Source organism: Dermacentor variabilis, chromosome 8 (assembly GCF_050947875.1).
Source record: "Dermacentor variabilis isolate Ectoservices chromosome 8, ASM5094787v1, whole genome shotgun sequence".
NCBI classification, from domain to species: domain Eukaryota; kingdom Metazoa; phylum Arthropoda; class Arachnida; order Ixodida; family Ixodidae; genus Dermacentor; species Dermacentor variabilis.
Window position 1 is genome coordinate 22945224 of NC_134575.1, and position 26807 is coordinate 22972030.

The window sequence follows — 26807 nt, forward strand, 5'->3', positions numbered from 1 at the left end:
TCGTTTTGAATCTTTCAGCGAAGCAACTTATCTAAACTGCAATGAGGCACTTGATTTGCAGATTCATCTCAGCTGAAAATGTACAGCTTAACTCTCTGGCAATGCATTCATGGTGTAGCTACGTAACTACGCATAAGGTTGCAGCTGGGGTAAGGCTTTCACTGGTTTAAACAGTTCCAAGGAGCTGAGATATTTAGTCCCTACATAGCGCAAACTGTCAGTTTCTACAGGTGGTCTACAATGTTGTAGATTTCAGATTGTAAAATAGTGCGAAAAGTGGTGAAATATGATACGCTTATTGGCATTACATTATATGCATAAGAGCGAGCAAAATAAAGTCTAACCGGGAATAATTGTCTAAAAGATATTCCTATTGCTACATATTCCTACAAATATTCCTATTTTCTTAGAACCACAGCTGACTGGAACAACCTTGCCGACAGTGTAGTAACTCAGAATTCATTATTAGTGCTTGAGGCGCATATTCAATAATGAGTGATCTTATTTTTGTGTGCGTGCTAAGCCATATTCGGTGCTTGTAAATCCTGTACTGAAGTTAATATTATCTTACGGTCTTGCACATGATGAGGTTGGTGAACTAGCTTATGCTACATATACGTGTTGCTGAAGCCTTTGCCCCAAGGTATTTCATTTCTGTGTGAACATGTTTCTGTACAAATATGTATACCCACCAGCAATGTTATTGCGTTTAAAACCGCAGTATTCATAAATCTATAAATAAATAAATAAATAAATAAATAAATATGTCTGCTATACGTCTACGCTCTCTATTGATTGACAGTTCTTATGTCTTGTAGATAACATTGTACATAATTTTCGCGCACTGCATACATTTCTGTTACTTTTTTTTTTTTGTTCGGGGGACTATCTGACACGACCAAATCGCACGTTTAGCATGGCCAACCAGCAGCTGTGGCGGCAGTATCAGTCCAAGGTGCGGACTCACTGGAAGGAAGTCTTCGTCTCCTTCATCTTCATTGCTTGCTTCGTCATGGTTATAGTCCTCATCAGCGGATGGAACAAAAGAATGGTAGGGTGACGAGGACTCGACGCTTTCAACCTCTCAAATAGCATTGTATAGAGTGTCTTCTATTTCTTCGACGAAGGGCATTACCCAGATAACTTAGGATATGGCGTCACAAATACCGAAAGCATAAATTATCATGAAAGTTCAGGTATGGGGGCTCACTAATGATCAGTAAATTCAGCCCTGGTCTTCGGGTTAGTCTTTGCAGGAACGCTGTGGGCGTTCCTGCGATCCAGTGAAGCTAACAGAATCGTATATAAGGAACGCGTCAGAAATATTATTTGTAGGCGAGTTTGGGTACATCGAATTACCCGATATATCGAGCTATTTTGAGCGCATAACCTTGTTCGTTATTACCAGATTCGGTAATAGCGTACTTCTATCTTTGCTCCTAAACTAGTTAGCCGGCGCCGTGATATCCAGTTTATTTCATAGTTTTTTTTTTGTCGACAGACGGCAAAGCCCAAGTCATTCAAGGCATCACGTATGGGTGGCCCCTTTGGACGCCACGACTCAAGTCCGCCTCAGAAACGAGAACAGGCGAGTATCGCACTGCTTAGAAAAGTAGAAAAAATATATACGTATTTATTTCTTACTGTCATTTTGTGAGCCTGTTTCGTACAAATCGCTTTTTGGGTGAATAATCATCGACTTGATCTGCCATTAAAGAGCCGAAAGGCATTGGTTTTGTGACCATACACGCTTATCTAAGCCACGACATTGCTGCTCTTCCAAAATATGTGTAAATAAGGCATTCGCAAAAAATATGAATTCTACGCCAGCAGCCAGATTGTAAATCTATGGAGACTAATGCAGTTAAGGAATTGGACTTGCCAACATCTCTTGCTTAATGGAAGTCTACGAAATAAGTTATCTCACTCCATCGTGATGATACGTTATACATGTTTTGGTAGTTTGTGTCGGTTTTTTTTGTATTCTTTATAACCCTGTCTTTTATTTTTTCTAACTTGTTCTTATTATGTACTTATGTATGACATCAGTATACTTATTTCCTCTTTCATCTGCTCATTAATTATTTCACGAACGCATCGTTAGCGTCGCTTAATTTCTTGATCTGCAAGTCATCGTAGAGGTACCATCTGCAGTTTCTACTTTGGGACCCCTTCGTGTGTACAACTGTTTCTGTATTAATTTGATTAACAATAAAACTGATTGATTGATTGATTGATTGATTAATTGATTGATTGATTGATTGATTGATTGATTGATTGATTGATTGATTGATTGATTGATTGATTGATTGATTGATTGATTGATTGATTGATTTTTCAAGAAAGCCTTTCTTGCTCGCAGAGGGTTCAACAGTGTCGACTGTCTGCTATATAGGTGACGTGTAGGTCTAGGCCAATTGCTCTCGCATGATTTATAACAGATTGATAACAACGGCATGAAATCTGCACAATTTCTGCAGCATACCTTCGACTGCTTTGAAGAGAATTGAATTATTTTTTTTTCTTCATTGATAGCAGGAGCTCCATATGTGTTGTGTGTGCGCACGCTTGTATGCGTGCGTGCACTGCTCACGTAGATTTCGTTCACACCGCTGATATATGGTTTTTGTATTATTTCCTGTATTTTTTCTATAGAAGTTGTTCCGCAATCAATGCGACATCGGCGCCCTGTTTTCATCCCTTTCTGTTGTTGTTGTTGTTCAGCTTCTACATTAACGCGGTCAATGTAATCATTTCCAACCAACCAGCCCTAACCTGCACTTCGTCAAAAAACTATTCGCTAACTTGACTGACCTTCAGGATTCTTCATTTTGTGTCTTTTCACGCGCTCAAAAGATGGTTAAACCGAAAAAGTAGCCGAGCGATTACCCTGTCCCCTAACGCAGCCGCAGACAAGATGCCCCAATGCTCCGAGGGGCCGAGCAGCCCTGGAGGAGTCCGCTGCAGTGAAGCATAGGGCGCGCGCAGCCGTTCTCCGGGTCACGTCACCGACAGAAGCAGTGACGACAGCGGAGTGGCCAACGACAGCGGATGGACAGGCGGAGCTGGAGGAAGGCGACGACGGAGGCTTCGAAGCGCCTCGAGGGGTTTCCACGGAAAGTGGCCCTGCTGCCGAATGCAACACCTCCCTGTGCCGACAACTAAAGGACTGGTTCGTCGAAACGGTGGTCAGCCAGGCGGACCCTTGCAAGAAGCGGAACACTTTCGTTTGTGACTCTTCGGTCACGTTTCCCAGCTTCCATTCGGACTCTGCTGAGGTATGGTGACATTTCTCGCTCAAAGTTGGGCGAACTGCCACATTCCGTTGTGCTAGTTGTCCACTGCAAGCGCATGCAGCGACAACTGATGTAGACAAAGGAAAGAACTAAACGAGTAGAGTTGGTGTATATGCTACCAAATGCACAGTATCTCTAGAGGCGAAAAAAGCGATGCGCCCCCTGTTCTCGCCTCTGCCTTCGCTTGTACGCACGTGGTCTCCGAGATTGCAACTGCGAACAATCTTGGGAGCCCACGCGCGAACAGCAACAAAGAGAGGCACACAAATGACAGAACAAAGAAGTACGCCGGCATATCTCCTTCGCAGAAGATATAGAGAAGTTTAACCTGTCCGTAAAGGTATTACATATTCCGGAGTATCAGAACGCAGAACACCAGTGACAAAGTCGTGCACGGCGAAGCTGATGCAACCATTATTTCGTGATGCTGGTGTGAACTAGAGTACGCACAACTATATACTATAGCGACCACTTTTCACCTACTTGCTGGTGCCAACTGAGCCGTTGGTAGCGACGTCAACGGAGCTTAGCGCATCTTTTCTCTCTCTCTCTGCGAAAACAGTGGCACACCGCAAAAAAAAAGCGTTCCTAAAGCTTTTTGGTGTGTACAATGCCACAATATGGCATTACCAGCACTGCTGCTGCCTTCGCGAAATCTTCCGGCATTCCGTAACACATTAGGGTAGGACTAAAATTATCCAACAGTAACTGGCACCAGCAACTCTTTCAACGCAAGCCGTCAACCCTAATCCATAGACAACAACTCACTGTCTTGATTGTTAGACCACACTGTCGTGCAGCGCTTCGCCCTATTTCTTCCTTTTCTTGCATGCTCTACGCACTAGTAATATGAGAAACTGGACACTCGTCTTGCTGACATCTTTAAGTAACGTTTCTTTTTTTTTTTCATCTCTCTCTCTCTTGGCCGGAAAATGTACTCCCACGTCACATCACGTGTGAAGCGCTCGGCGGTCACGGAAGGAACCAGACAAAACGACTCCGCCAACGAACTGGAGAACTACGGGCCCGTTGGGGCGGACGGCGATGAACTCATGAAGTCCTGCGCAGGATACTCGCGCAATCCGAACGAGGGCGTGCTGGACGTTCTCTCTTTCCTGTCTCGCTTCAACCTCGACCTACGTCAGATGGCGGACGACCCGTCGGAGGACCCCTTGCAGCGCATGGTGGAGCTCTCGCTCGGGTACGGTGTCGACGCACCGGTGGCCTTCTCCCGCAAGTACGACGTCATCGGCGACCCCTCGGCGCCATTTGTTGTCGATGTGAGTGGTGATTGGAAAGCAAACGAAGCAATATCTTGATCCGTCGTCCGTTTCGATGTTTTAGTTGCTCTTCGAGCGCTTTACCATCACGTGTCAAGCAAGTACTTCTAAAACGCAGGAATTATTTTTTCAGAGAAATGCTGGACCTATTTGAATGAAATTTGTTCAATTTGTGTGACGAATGTCAATCCTAGTGACTCTAGGATAGTAAGCTTGCAAGTCTCATATGCAGAAAAGCATTTGAGATCCCTGATATTGCAATGCACCTAAGGATCATTAACGCTTTTGCTGATGTGATTTCACTTTTACAAACATTTATAGTGGGCAAGTGTGCGGGAGGTCACGAGTAATCCAGAATGCGTTTCTTGACTCTGCTACAGCATAATCTGCAGACTCACTGCCACTTAGCGACATTTAATTGTGGCGCATTTCGTTGCAACTAGACAGAGAGAATGATAGAGATACCGCCTTTGTATTTTCCTCTACAGATCACGCTAAACCCAGAAGTGAATGAATTCATCACCGCCTCGCGAACAATGGGAGAAGATGATATGGAAGAGTTCTACCGGTCTTTCCTCCACGAATACGCTCTTGTGAAAAATAATACCATAACAGAGCAGCTCATGGATTCCGATGATGAAAGTGAGTTTTCACTACATGTAAAACCAACATACGCAGGATTTCGAGAGGTACTCTACAGCCCTTCGTATGGGCTGACTAACGAGGCAAAGTAGGTTGTTTTAATAATTCCTGAAGTGTTCGGCTTTACTCCTTACTTTAAACTCGAGTGTTCTTGTTCAAGACGTGCGCTGAGGCCGTCCCGAAGCTCCAGCACTAGGCAGCTAGACGTGACGTCACATATTTGTGCAGGGTCTGCTCGTATATAGTTGATTACCTCCCGGTATGGAAGAACTTTCCGACTGTATTCTAAAGGAACCACAGACTCAAGGCAGAAAGTTTTGAGGACATCTTCTGCGCCAAAGATGCTGCAATACGATAGAATGCTTTGAAACTTGTGACTTTACAATGACGAATTAGGGCTAAATTTCGTGATATATGGTCTGGGTGTAATTTATCCGGTTAAATTGCAAAGCGTTTGCAGTCATTGATAATGAATTGCGCATCTTGGAATGGATTCGATACTTGCGCGCAAACACCCATTCGTATCTTTTGCGGCGTTCAGTTTCAGAGTTTGTGAACGACACAGAGGAATCCACTGAGGCGGTCAAAATGAGCATCGCAAGCCTGTCCGACAGCACCGGCGTCACATCCGGTTAGTTCTTGACGTTTTCAGACCAGCTTTTTTGGGGGGCAGAGCTTGCACGTCGGCGAGTGTGCTTTGTTCAGTTCGTCATAACTATATAGCTACCTCTGGTTGACGTCGCCATGCCGTCGACAACTTGGACAGTTCCAGACTAGGGCTGCCAAACGACTTGAGCTCTGCCCGCGTACGCGATAACGTTTAACTTGCTCCGACTGCGAACGGCGCACGCAAGTGGGGACACTTGAACGTGGGCTAAGCACACAGTGGTCCTGCGGGATGTAGTTATTATTTGCGAGAATATGATCTCGCGATCTGGCTCGCTCCCGACTGTTCCTGCAGACCGGTGGAAAGAGCTGCTGTCCCTGTTCGGAGGCTCGAAGCACGCTTCCTACGAGCACGTCACCGCGGACAAGCAAGCACTTGCCATGGTGGCGTACTTGTCGCAGCCTGGCGACAGGCTGAGCAAGCGGCTGGTGCTGGCTTGGCACGTCCTTCGCTACCTGGTTGGACCCAAGGCGGACGTCCTGGCGGCTCTCAACAGGACACGCGCGAACGAGGAACTCCCGGAAGGCAATGTGGCCATGGTTAGTGGCACCGAGTGGTCGATGCCATCTCTCTAATACAGTATATGGTCAGCCAATGAGAAAAAACTCTCAAAATTCCTTTTTAGAACTGTAAAAAATATCTGCTACTTAAAGAAATACCATAAAAAGTGGGAACCGTTCAGTGCTGCCCTCTACAGGCTAGGAAGAGAACTCAGCGCACTCATAAAAAGAAAATGACGGCTGCACCTCGATGTGATATACCCAAGATGAGGGGCGCAGAACGTATGGACGAGCGATGTTCATACTTAAGCAGGTTTGGCGACGTATATATTGGAAGTGTAGGACGCCACCGCGGAACGCATCAGCTTAGGAATCCGTCAGGAGAACTGTTATGCCATGATCGCCAGTCATTGCTGAAGTTTCTTCAAACCGCATACGCTTGTCTACTGAACACACTTACATCTATACTTAACAGCTGCAAGGTATCGCCTCGAGATGGTCAGGATGTCTTAGCAGTCACATTAGCCTTATATAGACGTCTGCTAGAGGTTTTACCGAGATTTCTAAAACGGCCGTGACTATTTTCTTTAAACAATTTCGGATATCTAGAGAAGTACAGTGGCTTTGAACCCAAGCTAACGCACCGCCATAAAGGGGTATAAAGAGACTCTGAAAGCCGTCTCGTAGACGTTTAATAAACTACTACTGGTGCTATCGGATGAGGATGCCCGACAGAACAGAGGCAGTGCGCAATTGACTTTATGCTCTTGCTCCGAAAGAGTTACAATACTCCCGCTTTCTAATCTTATAATTGATAATTTCCTCAACGTTGTCTTACGTGAACGGTATTAACAGGCATTGCTATGTGTTTCCTTTTCTTGTAGCCGACACCAGAGGATAAGTGCCAGCGCATGGTAGAAAAAGTCAGTGGTGTGCCGTACAGGGCCCTCGACATGCTTGAAGGTGAGCTTTATGCAAAATGCTAAAATCTACAGGCTCCGTCATTCATGCATTCATGCATAGACGCCATTCATGCAGACTCACGCACGGAGTCTATAGGCGCAGAAAACTAGAACGTCGTCTTCTGAGTGAACAGAAGGCACTTTTGTGCTTTCTAAGAACGTCTCGTTTGTGCGAGTGCCTATGGCTCTCTATGGACGTCCGTGTACGTCTCTCTACCCCCTTCTCTCTCTTTCTCTCCCTTCTTTCTATTGCCCATCTCTCTTCCCCCAGTGCAGGGCAGCCAACCTCGATGTTGTTCATGAGGAATGTTCTTCAGGTATACAGAGTAGCTTCTAAAAAGCTTTGTACGCACCAGAAGCACTCGTACCAGACTTTCTAATACTCGTTGGCCTAAAGCGTTCTTTCTTAGCATAGGCAAAAAACAACTAAAGTTCAAGATTTACTGACGAGTAACCTGGGGTTGTATTGTGTGAAGATTATAACCATTTCCTATTATTTTTCTTCCGTCGTCACTGGCTAGCATGCACGCTACGCTTGCGTCATCGGCTGTTCCACTAAATGGAAATTCTTTTACAAATGTGTTCCATTTAGTTGGCGGAACCTATTTTCGAACGATATTAAGAGCTCATCGGCCATTCGCTGCGACGGGCGATAGGAAGTTAACACAATGGAGCTGAAAGAATCGTTTACGTAATACTGCACCCGGGAGCGTAATGGAGGAGGGGAAAGGGCGAAAGCACGTACATGCGCTGTATTTGCTTTTTTTTTGTGTCCGCGTGTATCACGTGCCGCTGTTTTCACAACAAACACGAACAGCTGGAAGCTCCTTCATTACAGCAGCGCCTCGCCTTTATGCACGGCGCGCACGTCTTGACGGTGCAGGCCAGAACGCCGTGTCCGCTGAGACCATGTCGGACGTGGCGCGATTCATGGCCGAGTTCCAGGACGCCGTGGCCGTCATCTTCAGGGACGGAGCAAAGTTCGGCGATGTCATGGCAACCATCAGACCCTCATCGGCGCAAGGTTCAACGGCCCCCGCAAAGCCAGGAGTAGTACTGTTCCCGAAGTCGGCGGCAGAGGGTTCTGATCCCGAACGGGTCGCAGCACTCGTGGTTGCCAGCACGGTTCGGACTTTGTCACTCATATATATATATATATATATATATATATATATATATATATATATATATATATATATATATATATATATATATATATCTGCGTGTGTGTTATTAGACTTGGAAGGCTTAGGAGTAAAGATCAATGGCGAATATCTCAACAACCTTCGATTTCCAGATGCCATTGTGCTGTTCAGCAACATTGCGGACGAATTGCAACAAATCTAACAACCAACCCTATCAGAGAACGTGTAAGAGTAGGGTTGAATATTATATGCAGATTATATGCAAGGATAATGTTCTATAGCCTGGCAAGGGAACAAAAATTCGTGAGCGCCAATGAGCCTCTAAATTATGTGCAGGAATAAGTTTATCTAGGTCAATTACTTGCAGGGGACCCTGATCATGAGAGGGAAATTTACAGAAGAATAAAAATGGGTTGGAGTGCATGCGGCACGCATTACAAAATCCTGAGTGTAAGCTTACCACTGTCGTTGAAAAGAAAAATGTACAATAATTGTACAATCACTGCATTCTACCGGTGCTTACATATGGTGCAGAAACTTGAAGGTTAACAAAAAAGCCCGAGAACAAGTTAAGGACTGCGCAAAGAGCGACAGAAAGAAGAATTTTAGGCGTAACGTTAAGAGACAGGAATAGAGCGGCGTGGATCAGAGAGCAAACGGCGATAGCCGATATTCTAGTTCACATTAAGAGAGACATTTGACATTTCCCCCTCATGTAAGGTCCGGTCTTGGGGCCGTTGAAGTTCAAATAAATAAAAAGAGAAGGATGGAGCTGGGCAGTCCATGTAATGCGCAGGGCAGATAACAGATGGACCACTAGACAAATTTTTCTTCCACTGTGAGGCTTTTCTTTCGATGAACCCGTATGGGTTTCCTTTGTAGCAATTGCTATGAACGGGTGGATGTCTGATTTTCCCTTTATTCATTACTTCTCTCCACCTTGCGGGTTTCCGCAGAACTACTACGTTAAACACTTGCCTTTGCTTCGTGTTGTCAACAAATTCGACTTCACCCTGCCATCTGCTAGCCGCCTGGTTAGCTCAGATGGTAGCGCGGCTGCCCCGGAAAGGCGGTGGTGCTGGGTTCGAGTCCCGGACCAGGACGAATTTTTCTTCAACTATGAGGCTTTTTCATTCGAGGAACCCGTATGGGTTTCCTTTGTAGCAATTGCTGTGACCGGATGAATGCCTGATTTTCCCTTTATTAGAGTTACAGAATGTGTTCCAAGGGGAGGAAGCACAATCGAGGAAGCAGAAAATTAGGTGGGGTGATGAAATTAGGAAATTCGCAGGCGCAAGTTTGAATCAGCTAGCACAAGACAGGGGTACAGAGATCGCTAGGAGTGGCCATCCGTCAGTGGACATAAAATACTTTTCTTTTCTTTGACGTGAATACCTGTGGTGGAACATTAGGTGTACCATGGAAGAAACTCTGGCGTTCCGATAGTTCACCTATATTATGGGCGTGATGGGTACGTGGATTCAGCTAATCTTCGTGTTTGCCGCTCATGTCAATGTTGTGAATTATGCATTACGCTTCATGTTCGCTTTCTTAATTTGTAAGAAAACATCTTTGTTCTAAAGGCGTGACAGCAATAAGCATTTATGCACATGTATAATCAATGATAATTCTTGGATTTATTAAGCCACAATTTGTTGAAAACGATCGACATGCGAAAGTGCAAGACCCGTTTGAAGCCAGAAAGGCGAAGTTCGGGAAAATAATGCGTACAATCGCGAGCACTGCGAGAGAGAACACGGAGTGCACTTCTGAGCGACGGTTACTCGCGACGTATGGATTCAAAAGTGACGATACGACGTGCAAGAAACAGCTTTCCCATTCAAAATTTGCCGATATTGAAAGAAGGCTTGGCTTCAAAACTCACGCTGTTTTTCTATGGATGCCGTGCTAACTTCCCGTGAAAGCTTACTTCCCGTTTCAAGATAAGGTGGAGTTTATTACGCGTTTTTTTTTCTTTTGACTTGTTGGTCTACGTAGTCGCTACGATGTGCGATCTAACTTTTGGCTCGACATTAGTGAACTTTGACCACCCTCACCTGGCGTTCCGCAGAGCACTGCTGGGACGCCAGATCAGCGAGGCGACGCCGTGGCGGCCCGCAGCTTCCCACAACTCTGGCTGCGACGTCTTCGAGCGTGGCACGCCCTGCCACCGCTGGCACAGGCGCTGCTCCCCGCCATGGCGTCGGTGGTCAACGTGGACTCGCCGGCGGCCTTTTTCCGGCCTCCCTACTACGACGCCGGGGCCCCGCCAGCGTACAACTTCGCCGCACTCGGACAGGTATAGGCCCACTTAAGAGGAAGCTTCATTAAAACTTCTTTCCGGGCGAGTTGGTGCATAGTCAGCGCTTGTGTCTCGTCCTTGGTACTTTGTGGTTGCATGTGTTTGCGCTGTTACAATTTTTATGTCAAGGAAGCTTCAGCTCCGGCCGAACACCGACGCGCCCTATTCAAATACATGTAAAACGCAAAAAAAAAAACATTTTTCTTAGATAGCCGCTGGACCAATTTTAATAAGATCTGTTTCATTTGAGAGATAAATTTAAATTCTAGTGACTGTAGGAAGCGTAATTTCGATTTAGAGCCTGAGTTTTGTTAAAAAGATTTTGAAGAATTCGCGAGTTTGGAAAAAATATTAGCACGAAGTTTACAAATTAATAGCTCTACACCAAGAACAGATATCGCGGTTCTGTAAACAGCACCCATTAGATCATTGAAAACATAGAAATTCAATATGTCATTCTATATAAAACGTGAATTTGTTACGTTGTCTACAAGGGTTCTGCAAAAGCTGTATTCATATATTACTAATTTTTTTTTTATATTTTTGAGTAACATACCAATTTTGTCCGCTTTACATGCACTATCAGATGCAATTCACAGAATTGTGGTATCATTTTTTCATTGCGGAGTAACAGAGTTGTAAACTTGATAGTTTCGTTTTCTGACAATTTTCGATTTTTGCCAATATTTAATAAAAAATTTACGACATAAATAAAAAATTCGACACCAACAAACACTAGATTTTACTTTTTCTTTTACATGCAACAAATTTCGCCAGATTTGGTGCAGTGGTTGCCGAGAAAAACGAATTCTCCTTTTACATGCATTTATACATGAGCACCCGGGCTACAGCTTCCTCTTAACGTTCACGCACACGGGTCCTACACGCGAGACTCCCGGTTTCACCATCTTGAATAGCCGGCAAAATTAAGCGCGTTCACTAGCAGATGGAGATGTTTTGCAATAGCTTGTAAATATACGGGGGGATCATTTCTACGTTTGATGGAATTTCTAAAAAATTGCCTGTTGCAGATCGATGACATAATTCTAGTCATTTAGTTGGATTTCAGAGACGCACATTACTTGAAACGAGAAATTCCATTCTCTTTTTCAATTTGTCTTTCAAGAAATACATTTAGTAAAGATGGCATTCATTTGATTGGTCTAAGCACATTGCGCTTGTCGGCCAAGCAGGCAGTAGATAGAACACCTAAATGTGTATAACAAAATTGTGCCACAGAGTTATTGTATCAACATCACCCGTGCTACCCATTACTTTTCCAAATTCAACAGAGTGTTCTGCACGAAAGTTAAAAAAATGACATTGAAATACATCTTCAATTATTGCTATTATTATCATTAGCCAAGACAGTTCAATATACAATTGAAACGCATATTCAACAAATCAACAAAAATCCGCTAACAATCGGTTGGATTAGTTACCTTACGCCTCATATTGCAATTTACGAATTGTATCCTGCGAGTTCGCAAGGCGTGTACAGTTGGAATAAATTTCCAGAATAACGCCATTTCCTGTGCTAGTGTAGTATGCGCCTCTTCGAATAATTCAGCTTATTGACAAGAATTGTGCTGTCTGCCACAGGTGATCTTTTTTAAAAAATTACGTAAAACTTAAAAGGTATCACGCTGCATGCGGCCCTTCAGCTGGCATTTATCTTGCTTGGTTCTTCTGAACACCTTTCAATAAATAAATTTTTCGACGAAACGCACGAACAACGTACATATGCGAAAGCCCGATGTATGCAGCGTGTTTGTGCTGTATGTTTTCCCACGTTAAAAGCTCCCGTGTCCCGGTACTTTAATACTCGACAAAATAGTTTGTTTTTTTTTTCCTATGAGAAACTTGGTAGCCTAAAATTCGCAACCGCTAGTTTTGTGGAGTCACGAATTCACCGCTGACGCAGTGCGAATAGAAGTTGCGTTCGCGGCGCGTACACGAAAACCGAAACTACGTACGCTTTATTCTCAGCACACATCTCTTCTTTAAGTGAGAAACTAGTGTCGTTCTGAGGTCACGAAAGTCAACAATGGGTTAGGAGAAATAACCTAGTGGGATCAGCATCCCGAATAATCTTGACCACCCTCGGCATTCTTTGCAATAACATTAAAGAGAAATTCAAAATCAGTTTAGGACAATAGATTATTATGTCGAAACTCTATATTCGTAAACTTCGCAGTAATCAATCCGCTCCGCTCCAGACCACAGTCAGTTACACTTCGCTCCTCGAAGAGGCAGAACGTATGTGTGGAGCATGCCGCCAATTTGTGCCCTAAGCAGGCTAGTTGGTCTGGGCTACCTCAAGCTTAGTAGCGGCGCTTTATTCTTTTTGTTACGCGTGATGTGTGCCGATGTTTGCATGCAATTAAATAAACCTGTCTAAAGTTAGTTTTATAAAAGGGAAACATGTAGGTGCCTTTAACATAGCCTATATGTTGCCTTTTAAAGGGAAAAACATTCTTTGCATCTTTCGCCCGTTCACGTTGGAAGTGGTTAGTGGTATATGTGTGTGCCAATACTCGAAACCTTCGAATAACTAATCGAACATTCTTCTACTCGATTAGGTCCTCGAATTCAACATTCACTATAATTTTCGAATATTTCACATCGCCAACTGTGCGGGATCAAGCGTAAAATTGGATCACGTGCACGACATATTCAATCCGGGTGACCATATTGACATATAGAACGCGAGACGTAGTTGGAGCAAGCTGCGTCGCTTAGGGAATCAGACTTCTGCGGCTAAACCGTCAATATGCGTACTCACCTATAAGTCCTGAGTAAGCGAAGAAACCGCTCATTTGCGCCTATTGCTCTACTTGCGCTTGGAATAAACAGATAATAATGTGTTATCAAACAGAAACTTGCTAACGTTGTGAATATGCTAGAATGTGAAGATGGGTTTACAGTAATGCAGTGATTTGGGCTTGTTGGTAAGACATCGTGAGGCTTACAGCGCCTGTGTGTGTCACGTCTTTCTTTCGTCCTTGTTTATTTCACGCGATTTACAGTGATGTTACGCGAACGAAGGATCAAACGCTGAAGACTATCGACACTGCATATTTACAAAAAAAAAAAAAACTAGAACTGCAGCGCTGGCCAGTTCAGCCGACAGCTCGAGACCCAGGAGCAGTTCTTCTTTGTCGAGGCACCCGCGCGCATCGTCCAAAAGAAACACGCAATATGCATGTAGCATTATCCCCGGCGATAATGGCTGCTGATAATTCAAAAAGTACTCGACTCGATCCAATTAACTTCGGCACGTTATTCGACTGGTATTCAATTTGTTCCCGAAAGTTATTATTCACACACCCCTAGTCGGCGGCTGGACTTTTGTGACAGATGCAAATTGAGGCAAAAAGAATGTGGCCTGTCTCGGTGGTACCTCACCATCTTGTATCCCATGTCACTAAATTTTGGCGGAAACATCTTTCACCCTCTAATTTAATTTGTGGCGGCAGATACTCCGTCAAAGGCATGTCGCCACCCCTAAAACAACGCTTGCACTAAGGCCGCCATCGGCTTTCACCACGACCCCGTGTCGAATACCGTTGGGGAATCTGCCGCATTGTGGGAACGGGTGCAAGCGAAGTATTCTTTCGGCCAACAGTCGTGCAAAACTTATCATATTCTAGGAAAAATGAGCGTAAATATTTTATCAAAGTCGTAGATGCTACACTGTAAAGTAATTTACGCTAAGGGTCCATAACGGTGTAAATTTGTTTACAGCGTACATACCGAAGAGCGACAACGGTTATAATTCATCACGGTTCGCTTGTAGCACGGAGAAAGAAGTGTTTATTGCTCCGTGGCTTTTAGACGCGTCCGCACGTTTTTAAACATCAATGAGCGTTTCAGTCATATCAAGATGCTAGTTGTCACAAGCGAAAAACTGTTAAACTTTAAAGCCCCGTGTGGTGCTTGGAGCACATGGGGTGCACCATGTGGTATCAGCCAGGTGCCGTCTTAGACAAAGGTTGCTTCTCTCCCCCTTGCGATTTTTTTTCTTTTTATTACTATTCTATAGACGTACAAACATGCCAAGATTGGCTACGTTAGAGCCAATCTTGGCCAATGAACGAGTCGAGAGGACTTATAGAAGCGCCTTTTGATGCGTTCGCGTGTTTTCACTGCGCCAGTGTGCGTTCCAATCATAAAGCGCTAGCTGCCACGAGCAGAGTGGTGAAGCTGAACCATAAGAGTGTGTTAGAAGCTTGCTTCTGTTGCTTGATGATCATACAGCATTCGACCACATTGTGCCTGTGGACTACGTTTCATGTCGGACACTTTCTCCCTTTCTTTCTTTTCTTTTTTTTTCTTTTTTTTTTTTTGTAGCGACAACTTGAGTTACAACACCCCCGAGCCTACTTGGCAGGAAATAGACAGAAAGCTACAAACTCCGGGAAGGCAGGCAAACAAATCTTCACTTTAAGGTTAATGTGAAAATGGTCGTTGCCCCCATAGCACTCGATCCGTATGACATGAAATGTCCAAGTGTTTGCGCAAAAGCCTTCTTTTCGTTTAGCTCAAACCATCCGTCAGATCGCTCATTTAGGAATTCACGTCGGGCCATGCAAGGCGCAACATTGGCCATGCTGGCAACAGTGTGGTAGACCCAACGTGGGAAGTTTGCCAAGCCATTGCGGCTTGGCAATCTGCCTAAGTAAAGTCAATGTTAGCCTCCACTGCAAGCTGAGCTCAAGCTAGTTTGCCAAGCACGTCCCAATCAATCCTCTGTTGACCACGATACACCCAAGCACTTTCCTACATCTGCGCCGGTATCTAACCGTTTTCCTTTCACGCCCTCTTGGGTCGCTGGCTACTTGGGTCGCTGCGTGTGTGCCAGTGGGTAGACACAACCGGATATGTGCCGCGCTCTTCAGTGAACTTCTTTGACGCTAACTTCGGTCAGTTGATTTTCTAAACTAGGCATGTGCCGCCTCTTCCATGACAAAAAACAAAAAATAAAAACTTCGTTTCTTCCGGTGCTGCGCGGAATCGAACGAGCGTCATACGTACTCATACACACTTGCCTGAACGCACATTCAAATTTGAACGTGTGTTGGACGCGCAAAACATGCTGCGTCGCCAATAGGTATCGAAGAGTGTCCAGAGGGAAGCGAAAGAGAGGAGTCCGGCTGCAGCACGCGAATTATACGGTCACAGATGATGCGTTTCGGCCGCGGCTACACAGAGACGCTGCACTGCTGTCATTAACGTCGACAGTCATGCTGGGATGGTTCCTGGCGCCGGAATTTTTCTTTTTTTTTTGTTCACCGGCGACTCGTGGTCTGCGATGCTACGGTTATGCTGCGTTAAGGACCGGTCACGTGACCACTGTTTCATGCACCGCGCCGTTAGCTATCACTGAAGTTATCGGCATTCTCCTGTATACGCTTACGGAACTGCCTCTGCCCGATCCAGGTCATCGCCCAAGCCCTGGCACACGAGCTCATCGAACGGCGGCGCACTGATCCAGCTATCGACGAGCGCTTGCGGAGATTCTGGGATGAAGGTGACCACGCGAACGGCAGCAGCGTGTATTGCCTCTACGCTGGGTACAACAAGGTAAGCCTAACGCAGTACATGCACAGATTAAGTATTCTAGTAAACGATTCCCCGTGCGCCTAGTTGTACCAAGTCATAGACGTTCCCCCAAAATTTGGGGAACCACATGCCAATATATAGTACCTGCCGGAGCCGACGCGGTTTATTTATTTATTTATTTATTTATTTATTTATTACAGAACCCAAAGCGCCAGTGTAGCATTACAGTGGGGGGGGGGGGGGGGGGGTTAAATAATATATACAACAAACAGTACAAGTCATTTCATAATAAACGTCTCTGTACGATTATTCTTAAAAGGTGACGTAGAGAAAACGGTTACAGTGCCGCCGACGCATGATATTCGTCGGCTCTGGATTTTCAGCTGGTAGCTGTTTCCGTCCGCCATGTTATTCCTAACATGATTTGACACTGTTGATGACCAAGTGCACGGTCAAGCTAACAAGGTGTTGCAAATTGAGATCGCCGAAAATTATCCCGCGAGATCGTATCGGACACGAACTTCGCCGACCACTGCTAGCACAAAAACTGATCCTCGGTTGTAGCAGCACCATGTAGGGCTTCTTCCAGCGCCTCTTTTCATGTTTAATGCGCTAGCATTCTTAGGATGATTAGGATGGTTCTCGCACTTTCCGGGGGCTATCTATGTATATACGTATCTATTCTATGTATTTATGTTGGCATATAACGGTTTTCCCGCCACCTAGCTCACTGGGTAGACAGTGGTCGAATGGTTAACGCATAGGACTGCTGCGCTGCAGAGGTAACATGGTCCCCGAGTATGTGCCAATGTGTCCACACATGCCGCTCTTCAACGAACCTCTTTCACGCCAACGAGAGTCACTGTAGGTGCAGGACTGGGTAGGCCCCGCTGTTCGAAGGAACTCTTTCACGCCGAGTTGGACCACTGGGTAATATGCCACTCTACAACGATGAAAAAGATCTCTTAAATTTCTCTAATGCTCCGCTGAATCGAACCCAGGTCACAAGGTTTCCTCCAGGGAGGCTATTCTGCAAGTGTCCACCTATAGTGGACATGTCCATTTCGTCTGCTGCTCAGGTGCTTGTTAGCTGGGAGCGCCTGCCTCCTTCTGACGCGTGCCCCAGCCAAGCCAATCAGAACTTCAGCAGCAGACATGGACATGTCCACTACGTGGACATTGGCCGAATAGCCAATAGCCAATAGCTTCGTAGGCACCCGCTCGGCGCGCTTCTTGTCGCAGAAGCCACGCGCGGACATCGCAGCAGCGCTTCTAGATGGTGCAGCGCGTCCAGAAGGAAGCGCGAGAGGAGCCCGTTCGCCATATGACGCGTTCATCAGCGTTCACACGCACTGGTGCTCCATGCATCTCGGAGGCCATGTGCAGGCATCACGGAAGCGATGCTTCATGGCATCGAGTGTCTTAGGGTAGCGCGAAAGAGGAGCCCCGCTGTAGTACACGCCTCATACATAATTCGTTTGGATGGCGACAACACGTTGTGTCGCCATATTGATTTAATGCGAACGCATTACCTATGTCATGGTGAATTGGGTTCCGCCACTCCCCTTGCCGCTCCCCCCCCCTCTCCGTTATTTTTCGATGTAGAAACGGCCGCCCGCGAACCGAAGTCACTTAAGGACGTGGTAGACGACACTGGCTGTAAGGGAGAGGAGCAAAATGTCGCTAGTTTGAAAAGGTAGCCATCGATGGATTTTAATGGCGGTTCAGCCAGCCTGGGATTTGCTATTCGTTCCATGTGCCGTCAAACGGTGTTGCGATTTTGCAATCTCATCCTCTTCGACAACGCTTAGCGCCACAAGCGCAACAATTCGCATTCATTATGCATTGCGCTCAAACAATTCTGGCCTTCATGCTCTGAAAAACATGGTTGCTAGAGGATTCAGAAAAATAAAGCGTGACCAGTACTGCCCCAAGAACGTCAAATTCATCTAAAACACGCACGTAGGAAACAAAGGAGGAGAGGGGGTTAACAGAGGGTCCCGATTTTTATTAGTCATATCATAAGAAGCCAACAAACAATGACACCAAGGACAACATAGAGGAAATTACTTGTGCTTAATAAATAAAATAAAGAAATGATAAATTATAGGAAAATAAAGTGGATGAAATCCACTTTATCCACTTTCATCCACTTTAATTTCCTAAATTTATCATTTCTTTATTTCATTTATTAAGCACAAGTAATTTCCCCTACGTTGTCCTTGGGGTCATTGTTTGTTGGCTTCTTATGATATGTAGGAAACAAGGAAGACTAGGAGGGAGGCGTCGCGTGACATATTTGAAGCGTAGTCATTAAAAGTGTAAAATGAAAGGCACATGGAAAATAGGCCCGCACCACACGATAGTCACGCGGTAATTTCCAGTCGCCGAGCGCACGGAGACTACGAGAGTAGAGCAGATCACGACGCCTGACTGCAGCGAGATCCAGCTACCCTGATTCAAATACATACTTTAGGTGGCCTATACTTCCCGACAGCTAACGTGCAGCTATGTCCCGAACGGAGGTAGAAGCGATATCAGAAGTTGCCTTGCCGGGGCTAGCTGCTGAACCCACGACCTACTGTATAAGGGGTCGACCTTTTATACAGTAGGTCGTGGCCCAACCTCGTGCACCCTCCCAATCTTTTTCATTCACCCATGCTTTGAATCACTGGACGTTCAAAGCAAACTTTGGCGAGGCGAGAGGTCCTAGTTGTGGACTCCGGATAAATCTCTTCTGCAGTCATTCTTTCGACAACACATGCGTCTAAATTTAATACAAGAAGTATTTTGTGTTTCAAGGAATGAACCTTCAGCGGCCGAGAATGGAACACGCGACCTCACGCGTCTTATTGTCTGTTGCGCCGTTTCGCTTTGCATCATGAACATTCCAATCACGAAAATGTAATGTACACTTCTCGACAACCTCCCTGCAGGTATAGCAACTGGCCAGGCCAGAAATTTCGCTCGGGGGGGGGGGGGAGGGGGGGGCTCACGTTGGAGCTCCGCCTCCTCACAGAATTTGTCGAGGGATCAAATACATGAATAATAACGTACTGCATTGCCATTGCCAAAGATGCTGCAAACGAGCTCTTGGACGCTACGCACTGTCAAGACTAGGAAAATATGTATATTTTTATAAAAGAATATATTCTTGTGTCCCAAAGATTGTGCCAGAAATAACTGATATCAATGGTTCCATGCTTTTTGTCTATTGAATAATAAAGAAGATATCACACGAACTTTAGAACTACATCTGTACGAAACCAGAAAAGCAGTTCATGCCGCTGACATGATAAATGTAAAGGCCGTGAAATGAACAAGTTGACTACAAATGTTTTAATGAAAATTTGTCATTCAAGAACCTTGTTTACATTTTTGTACATCTGCAACTGCCAGGGAAAATTCTCTGTGACGCTGTCCTTCGTTCCAATGCACTGCGCAGGAGCAGTTGTCAGCGGTCGTCTACTGCAAGTGCACCGAAATCGTAGTCGCAACAGAGATCACATATAAAAAGCAGCAGTTCTGCAAACTATACGTTGGAAATTCTAAGTACAATGACATGCACAACTGCGAAGATAAAGCTTGATACGAACCAAAACGTGCTCTCTGGAAGCAAAGCTCGCTGTATGTATACACAAAACCTCTCAGCAAGATATTTAACTATACTTTAAGTATCCAATAAATCTACTTATCTAAGCAATAGTAACTGTATACAAGGTGCTTCAGCTAACTTCAGATTGAGTTTAAAATATGCCGACGCACTCTAAGACGACGCGACCAAGTGCATGTTGCTCACTTTTGTACGTAGTGTGTCACGCTATTTTTTGTATTTTCGCTTAACTAGGTTTTTAGTCAAAATTATTAAACCAACTTCTGAAGTAACGAAGCTAGAAAAATAATTCCATTAAGAAAATGGCAGGACGGTTCGCAAAACGTCCAAATAAACAGTTTCTGTCTTTGTATGCATAAAGATAAGCATTAGTGTATTTCAGCTTACTGATGATGCCCGGGGAAATAGAAAACACCAAGTGGCATGCCCGTTGCGCGTCGTGATTGCACTGCTCCCCTACGTTCCGCGCACTAACAGCCATAGGTGCGCTGCCGTGCGAAAGACGACAGGGCAACCACGTAGGCGTTGACAGTGCCATTTACACCGGTGATGTGCTCCCCCCGCGAAAGTTCGTTATAGCGGTAAGCAGACGCAGCCGTTATCGCTTGTGCTGCTGGAAGCAACAGGTCCGTCATTTCGTGATAGCTGTAAGCAAATTGAACATCCCTAAATAAAAAAAAAACTGTTTTCAGATGGCTGAAAATGGTATAATAAGAGTATCCTAAATGACGAGACGCAGTCTTTCACGGAATTTAGGTTTATTTTTCATGCACTTTCACAGCAAGCGCTCGAAGAGGTCACCTTCTGCAGCAGTACAACACTGGGATCTTCTGAGAACGCTTGCTGTCGCTGCCTTGAGCACCGTCGGTGAAATGCTGTGGCAGACTTCAGTTATATTCTCCTGTAACGCTTCTGGAGTCGTCGTTTCCGTCGTGTATACGTGCTCCTTAATATAACCCCACAAGAAAAGGTCAAGAGGGTTGAGGTCGGGTGACCTTGCCGGCCACAGGACAGGCCCATTTCTCCCTAACCGTTGCCCTGAGAAGGTAACATCAAGCCATGCTCGTGCTTGACTGCAGCTGTGGGCTGGCGCCCCGTCGCGCTGATACCACATTGCGTCAAGCCGGGCTAGTTGTACGTTGCAGCAGGTCTTCAACTGGCCCTTTGAAGAACTCACATACCTCTTGCCGGTCAGAGTGTTGTTAAAAAACACTAGGCCAATGACTGTGCTGTCATATATTCCGCACCAAACGTTAAAAGACCCCTGATATTGGTGGCGGGATCTTCCCAGCCAGTGGGGATTCTGCTCACTCCAATAGTATGCGCTGTGGATATTTAATTGGCGATTTCGGGAAAAGTTCTCGTCGTCAGTCCGGATACTCTGGTGAGGAAGTGAGAATCCTGCTCCTCCTGAATCAAAATCCCATTCGCAAAATCGAATCTCTTTTGAATATCCCTTGACTCCAGCCATTGCTGCAACTGCAGGTGATAAGGGTGCAGTCCAGCTGTTTTCAATATCATCCACGCAGTTCAGTGGGACACACTGAGCTGTGCGCTCACGCTGCGCGTGCTAGCGTGTGGATTAGCCGCCATGACAGACAAAACGTCGGAGCAAACCTCATTATTTACGACTGAAACTCGCTGCCTCTTTCTTGTGAAGCTGCCGGTTTGCTTCAGCGACTCATAGGTGTTGAATATTGTCATCGGGCTTGGTCGCGTGCCCGGGTGCCAGCTTCGAAATATTCTTGCAGCCTGCCGTCTCTGTCCACCTATATACAGCTGCTAAGGCAACGATCATGTCTGCTTTTTCCTCGTTGGAAAAAGGCATCACGAAATTGCTCGCGCTTTAACAGCCGATGCACTATAGTCTTATTGCTGTCTGGAAGTACCACCTCCCACCACCACCCTCACCCCGTCCGTCAGTAACTTTACGCAGCGCAGGAGATAACGGTTGCTAGCTTAAATCGAACAGCCAACGCTTGCGTCGCTGCCCTGTCGCTTTTCAAGCGGTAGCGCACCTATGGCTGTTTGTGCGCTGAACGCTTGGGAGCACTGCAATCACGACGCGCAAGCGGGCATGTCACGTTATGTTTTTTGTATTTCGCGGGCATCCGCAGTGATCTGAAAAACACTAATACTTAATAGATAGATAGACAGAAACTGTTTATTCGGACGTTTTGCAAACCGCGCTGCAACTTTCTAATTGGAAATTTTTTCCTAACTTCGTTGCTTCAGAAGTTACTTAATTTTGACTAATTATCCAATTAAATAAAATACAAATATAGCGTGACAAACTGCATACAAAAGTGAGCAATATGCATTTGGTCGCGTCGTCTTAGAGTGCATCGGCATATTCTTTAACTCCGGTTAAATTTAGCTAAAACACCCTTTATAATGCGTCAAACAAGGCAAATTAGCATGTTACGCAATCACAGACTCACAGATAACAGAAATCTAAGGCAGCCCCCCCCCCCCACTCCTTCCGCTCCCCCGATGCATCGTTCGCGACGGAAGGCGGCGCGCTTGCTTCCCGCTTTTCTCCTTTGCGCGCATAAGACTGAGCCACCATCGTCGGCTCACCTCTCCCCCCTCTACGCTTTCACTCGCACATACAGCATGCGGCGCGCGCTGACGATGTTATCACACTCAGAGTTCATACGGAAGATGACGGCGACGACAAGAATGCGCCTTGAGTGTCCATACAATTGCTATCGCAATAATATAATCAGAGTATCCGGCAAGTGAAGAGTGCCATGGCCCATTACTTTTCGCAAAAGTAGTAAAAAAATCGAACTTTAAGCATGCGACAATTCACTGCGCCGCAACAATGTCTATTTGTTTGTGTGTGTGGGGGGGGGGGGGGGCACCGAAATGAAGAAACGCAAAGGAAAGCATGTTGGCTACAATCGAATGCCTACTTGGGGCACCTAATGTAGCTACCTAAGGAAATCGAAGAAAACGTGAGACGCTTGGTCCACAAAGAACCATATGCATGCTGCTCTTTATCCTACACTGGCGAGATAAAATCCTTTCCGTAGACGTCTGCTAGCCAGAAAGCGTCAAAACCTCTCTGAAGCTAAAATCCACTCGTCCAGACAAAAACGAACGCGCACCGCAGTGCGCCGCGTGGTCTTCAGGGCAACACGTGAAAAACGCATGACCTCTGGCTGGCTCTGGCAACCCGCGGGTAGCGAGAACAAGAAAATTGAAGAGGTTCAATGTGGTCCTCGCGAATAAAAGTCACAGTAGAAAAAATAAATAAGAACGCAGTTACCTTTGCTGGCTTTAGTGCCTTGGCATGAATGCTTTGGCGCACAGATGAAAAAAGGTTGATATTTTCTTTGACATGATGGCAAAAATGAACAATCACGACGCTTAGTCTCATCGGACCTCGATGCGTGCTCTGTCAACTTGTATGATAGTGTGTTGATTTGGCTTGTTTCGTTGTATGGTCCGATGTACGACTTTAGAAAAGTCAATGCAGCTTTGGCGTCAAATGTTTATAAGAACATTAAACCCACAAAGATACGGAATTGAAAATGTAAAGCCCGACTTTGGAAATGTCAATGCGCCTTTCGCATCCAAACTTTGTGATCTTTATGCCCATAAAGTTTCGGTATTGAAATCCATGCGCTCCGTACATTCCGCGGCCTCTGCGAGATGCCGCGACGAGCCCGCTCGCTATAAAAGCTCCCTTGAAACTTTGTGCTCAGATGGGGTTCTTTGCGTCATGTGACTCAAGGTGCATGGGCGTTGCCACGAATTTCAGCCCGAGTTCACAATCTTCGCGCCGAAATGTCTTTTGAGCGTAACAACTACATTCTAGAGAAAATCCAGAATGATTTCCGGCGCCGGGGGTTGTTTTGGGCGGTGGTGCATCACAGCACGAAAAAATTTCGGGGCGGGGGGAGGGGCTGAAGCCCCATAAGCCCCCCCCCCCCCCCCCACTGGCTACGCCCCTGGGGGACGATGATCATTGCACTCTCTGAAACGGTGCGGCAGTATGCACATACCGCTAGTTCGTTCTTTTAACCTCTGGTATATACTTTTAAAAATACACTTATTCTTCTTCTGCTGTGCAGAGTGGCACTTGGCAGCAGAGCAGGCTCAACGAAAGTGACATCGCCAACGGGGTGCGCCTTCACGACGTCCTAGGCTCCAGGATAGCCTACCTGGTGTTCCAGAGAGCTCGGCACTCCAAAGCTACCGAGAGCGGCCAGACGAGGGCGCTGCCGGGAGTGCGGCTCTCGAGCAAGCAGCTTTTTTTCGTCATGCATTGCGCTCTGAGCTGTGCCATGGGCGGCGACCACGGTACAGCCATCAGTCCGGCTGACCAGAGATGTATGGTCGTGTACAGGACGCGAAAACGCTTCATCGACACTCCCTGCGGTCAGGCCTCCAGCAAGAGCGTTCCGAACGAATGCCGCTACTTGTAAGCCGCTATTAAAGAAAATCAATGATGTACATGCTGCTCAAGCTGTTTCTCGCTTCAAGGGCCACTGAAGATTTACACACTTTGGGGTCACATTTTTGCAATGTTTGCAATGGTGATTACTGGAATTCCAGGCCAGTACGTCGGCGAGGAGTGACGGATTTTAATAATAGATAAGAATAAACTATAGTTGCTATAGCAACTATGTGGACACTCCAGGCGCACTTCCGCCGTCGCCGTCATGTTCCGTATCAAGTCCAAAGGCGATATCGTCGCGTGCCGTATATGCGAGAGTGCGCTGACGATGGCGGCTCAATGTCGCGTGCGCAAGGGAGGAATTTGGGAAGCGCACAAGGCACTATGGGGAGGGGTTGGAGGGGGCTGGCAGTCTACTCCAGCGGCTGCTGCGCATGATGGGACCGCGCGGGCCCTATCTTGAAAGAGATATGTGATGAGAGCAGAGTGCGGATAGCTTCATGCGCGCCGTTTTTGCTGTTAGTTTGCGTTGAAGCGAGAAGCAGCACAGTCAATTCGCTCGCTGCTGCTGCCACGCTTCCTCACTCCAGCGTCTTAACACGAGTTTCCGCAGTCATCGAGTGAGATGTGTTCATGCTTGCGCACAACACCATGCTTGATAATGTAGCTAGTAAGCGAATGTTTACGGGTTAATAGGGTTGATAAAGTTAGTATCCTTACTTTGCATAGCTGTCAGTTACTAATTTGCTACGCAATCGATGTTCCACCTAAACTGCGTTTAATTTTTTTTTAGTTGCAACCACAGGAAGTCAACTGACAATAAGACCAGGGAAAGCATAAGCATGTTTGCAAACACTAGCATAAGTGAGTGTTTGCGCGACTACGGTCATGGTGATGGATACGAAAACTTTATTTCAACCGCAGACATACTTATTTTCTCATTTTTACCACATCTGACACAAAAAGTTCTGGAAACTTCCTGGGTTCTGTCTTGGATTCCTTTAGAGTCCAATGTAGTCCTCCACTGATTAAAAAAAAGCTCACCAGAGCGCAATGGACCATGAAGTCCACAATGTCACCTCAAGCTGTCGAAAAAGCTTCCAGGTTTTTTAATTTTGCGCCCCGACCGCCAGCTCAATCACGTTGGCGTGATGTCATCGACTTCAAGGCATCACCTCAGAGGTGGGTAATTTGGACGCAAGTTCTCATAACTGGATAAGTACGACTTCGATACTCAAGTACATGCTGTCGAATTCCATGACGTCATTAATGCGGCTAGGTGCGCTATACTCGCAAACAACTTTCTGTGGCTATGAAGGGAAAGCTACGGAGGCAAAGCGCGCATGTGAGAGCGTTTCCGAAAAGAGCCCGCCGGTTTAATCCACGTAAGGTAAGGCTGGGGTAGAGAAAACATAAGCACCTTGTTAGCAACAGTTAAATAAGACGGAACACACCACCGAATGTAAAAGTTTACTTATTTTGCAACTTTTCCCTTCCGTGTGTCTGCAAATGTGAAACCGGCGCATGTAGAAGCTGCGTTGATTCAGCGTCTGTTCAGAGCAACGAAAGCTCTGTCAGTACTGCCAGACTACTTGGTGCGGTAACATATGTGCAACAGCCACACGCCGGTAGCTTTCCCTTCACAGACACAGAAAGTATTCCGCGAGTATAGTTGGTGTTACATGTTTTGGAACAGCGCTAAAAGAAACCAGACATCACCATGACCTCGACTTCTAATTCTGCCATGTTGGTGCTTTGAGCCAATCAAATGGGGTAGCTAGCCTGCGAGACAACCAGAGATCACAAGATGGCAAATTTGACAATATGGCAGTAGCATCAACGTCTGGCTAGGTTGGAGGAAGGAATAAAACTGGGAGGAAGGAAGCATGAACGTCGCGCAGCTTGCCACCGCAAGCCGACATCCTCCGACGCCACCCCTTCCTCTATCCGGGGCATATCTGCACGTCAACTCTTGGGAAATAGGCTTGCCATGGTCACTGGTCCTTTAAATATAACATAGTCACTAGCGACCCTGCAGGCCACCTGCTCCACTCTCTCCCATACTTTGTGCACTCTGCAATGAGAAATTACTACATGCGTGGTCCGAGACTATTTACCAGGCGCCTTTCATATATATTTTTAACGACTAAATTTCAAGATCGTTCTGCGATGCTCTTGCCTAGTATTTTTTTCTTCTGCTATGGAACTGCTACATTGCGACGCGAGCAGTGCACAGTCCCTCGCCTTCTGCTCACAGCTCAAATAAATATATGTACGAACTCAATGTCAGGGCAACATCACTATCTGCCTTTCATTACACTGACTCTTTATGACTTACCAGTGAAAGTGGCTGCCTGACTATTCAAGAAGCACAATTTACTAATACAGGTTCCACTGAACATTTTTCTCCAACGCCGGCCTTCTATA

General features: G+C 45.9%; 1 protein-coding gene across 1 annotated transcript; it reads left to right on the forward strand.

The window, feature by feature from the left end:
• Nucleotides 1-916: 916 nt before the first annotated feature.
• LOC142591319 (uncharacterized) lies at nucleotides 917-24720 on the forward strand. The gene is made up of 11 exons (XM_075703646.1): nucleotides 917-1051; nucleotides 2907-3278; nucleotides 4259-4576; nucleotides 5065-5218; nucleotides 5760-5849; nucleotides 6180-6424; nucleotides 7270-7348; nucleotides 8231-8472; nucleotides 10564-10791; nucleotides 16237-16380; nucleotides 24055-24720. The coding sequence occupies exons 1-11, from the start codon at nucleotides 917-919 to the stop codon at nucleotides 24406-24408; spliced, it is 2361 nt and encodes a 786-aa protein (XP_075559761.1). The 3' UTR covers nucleotides 24409-24720.
• Nucleotides 24721-26807: the final 2087 nt, after the last annotated feature.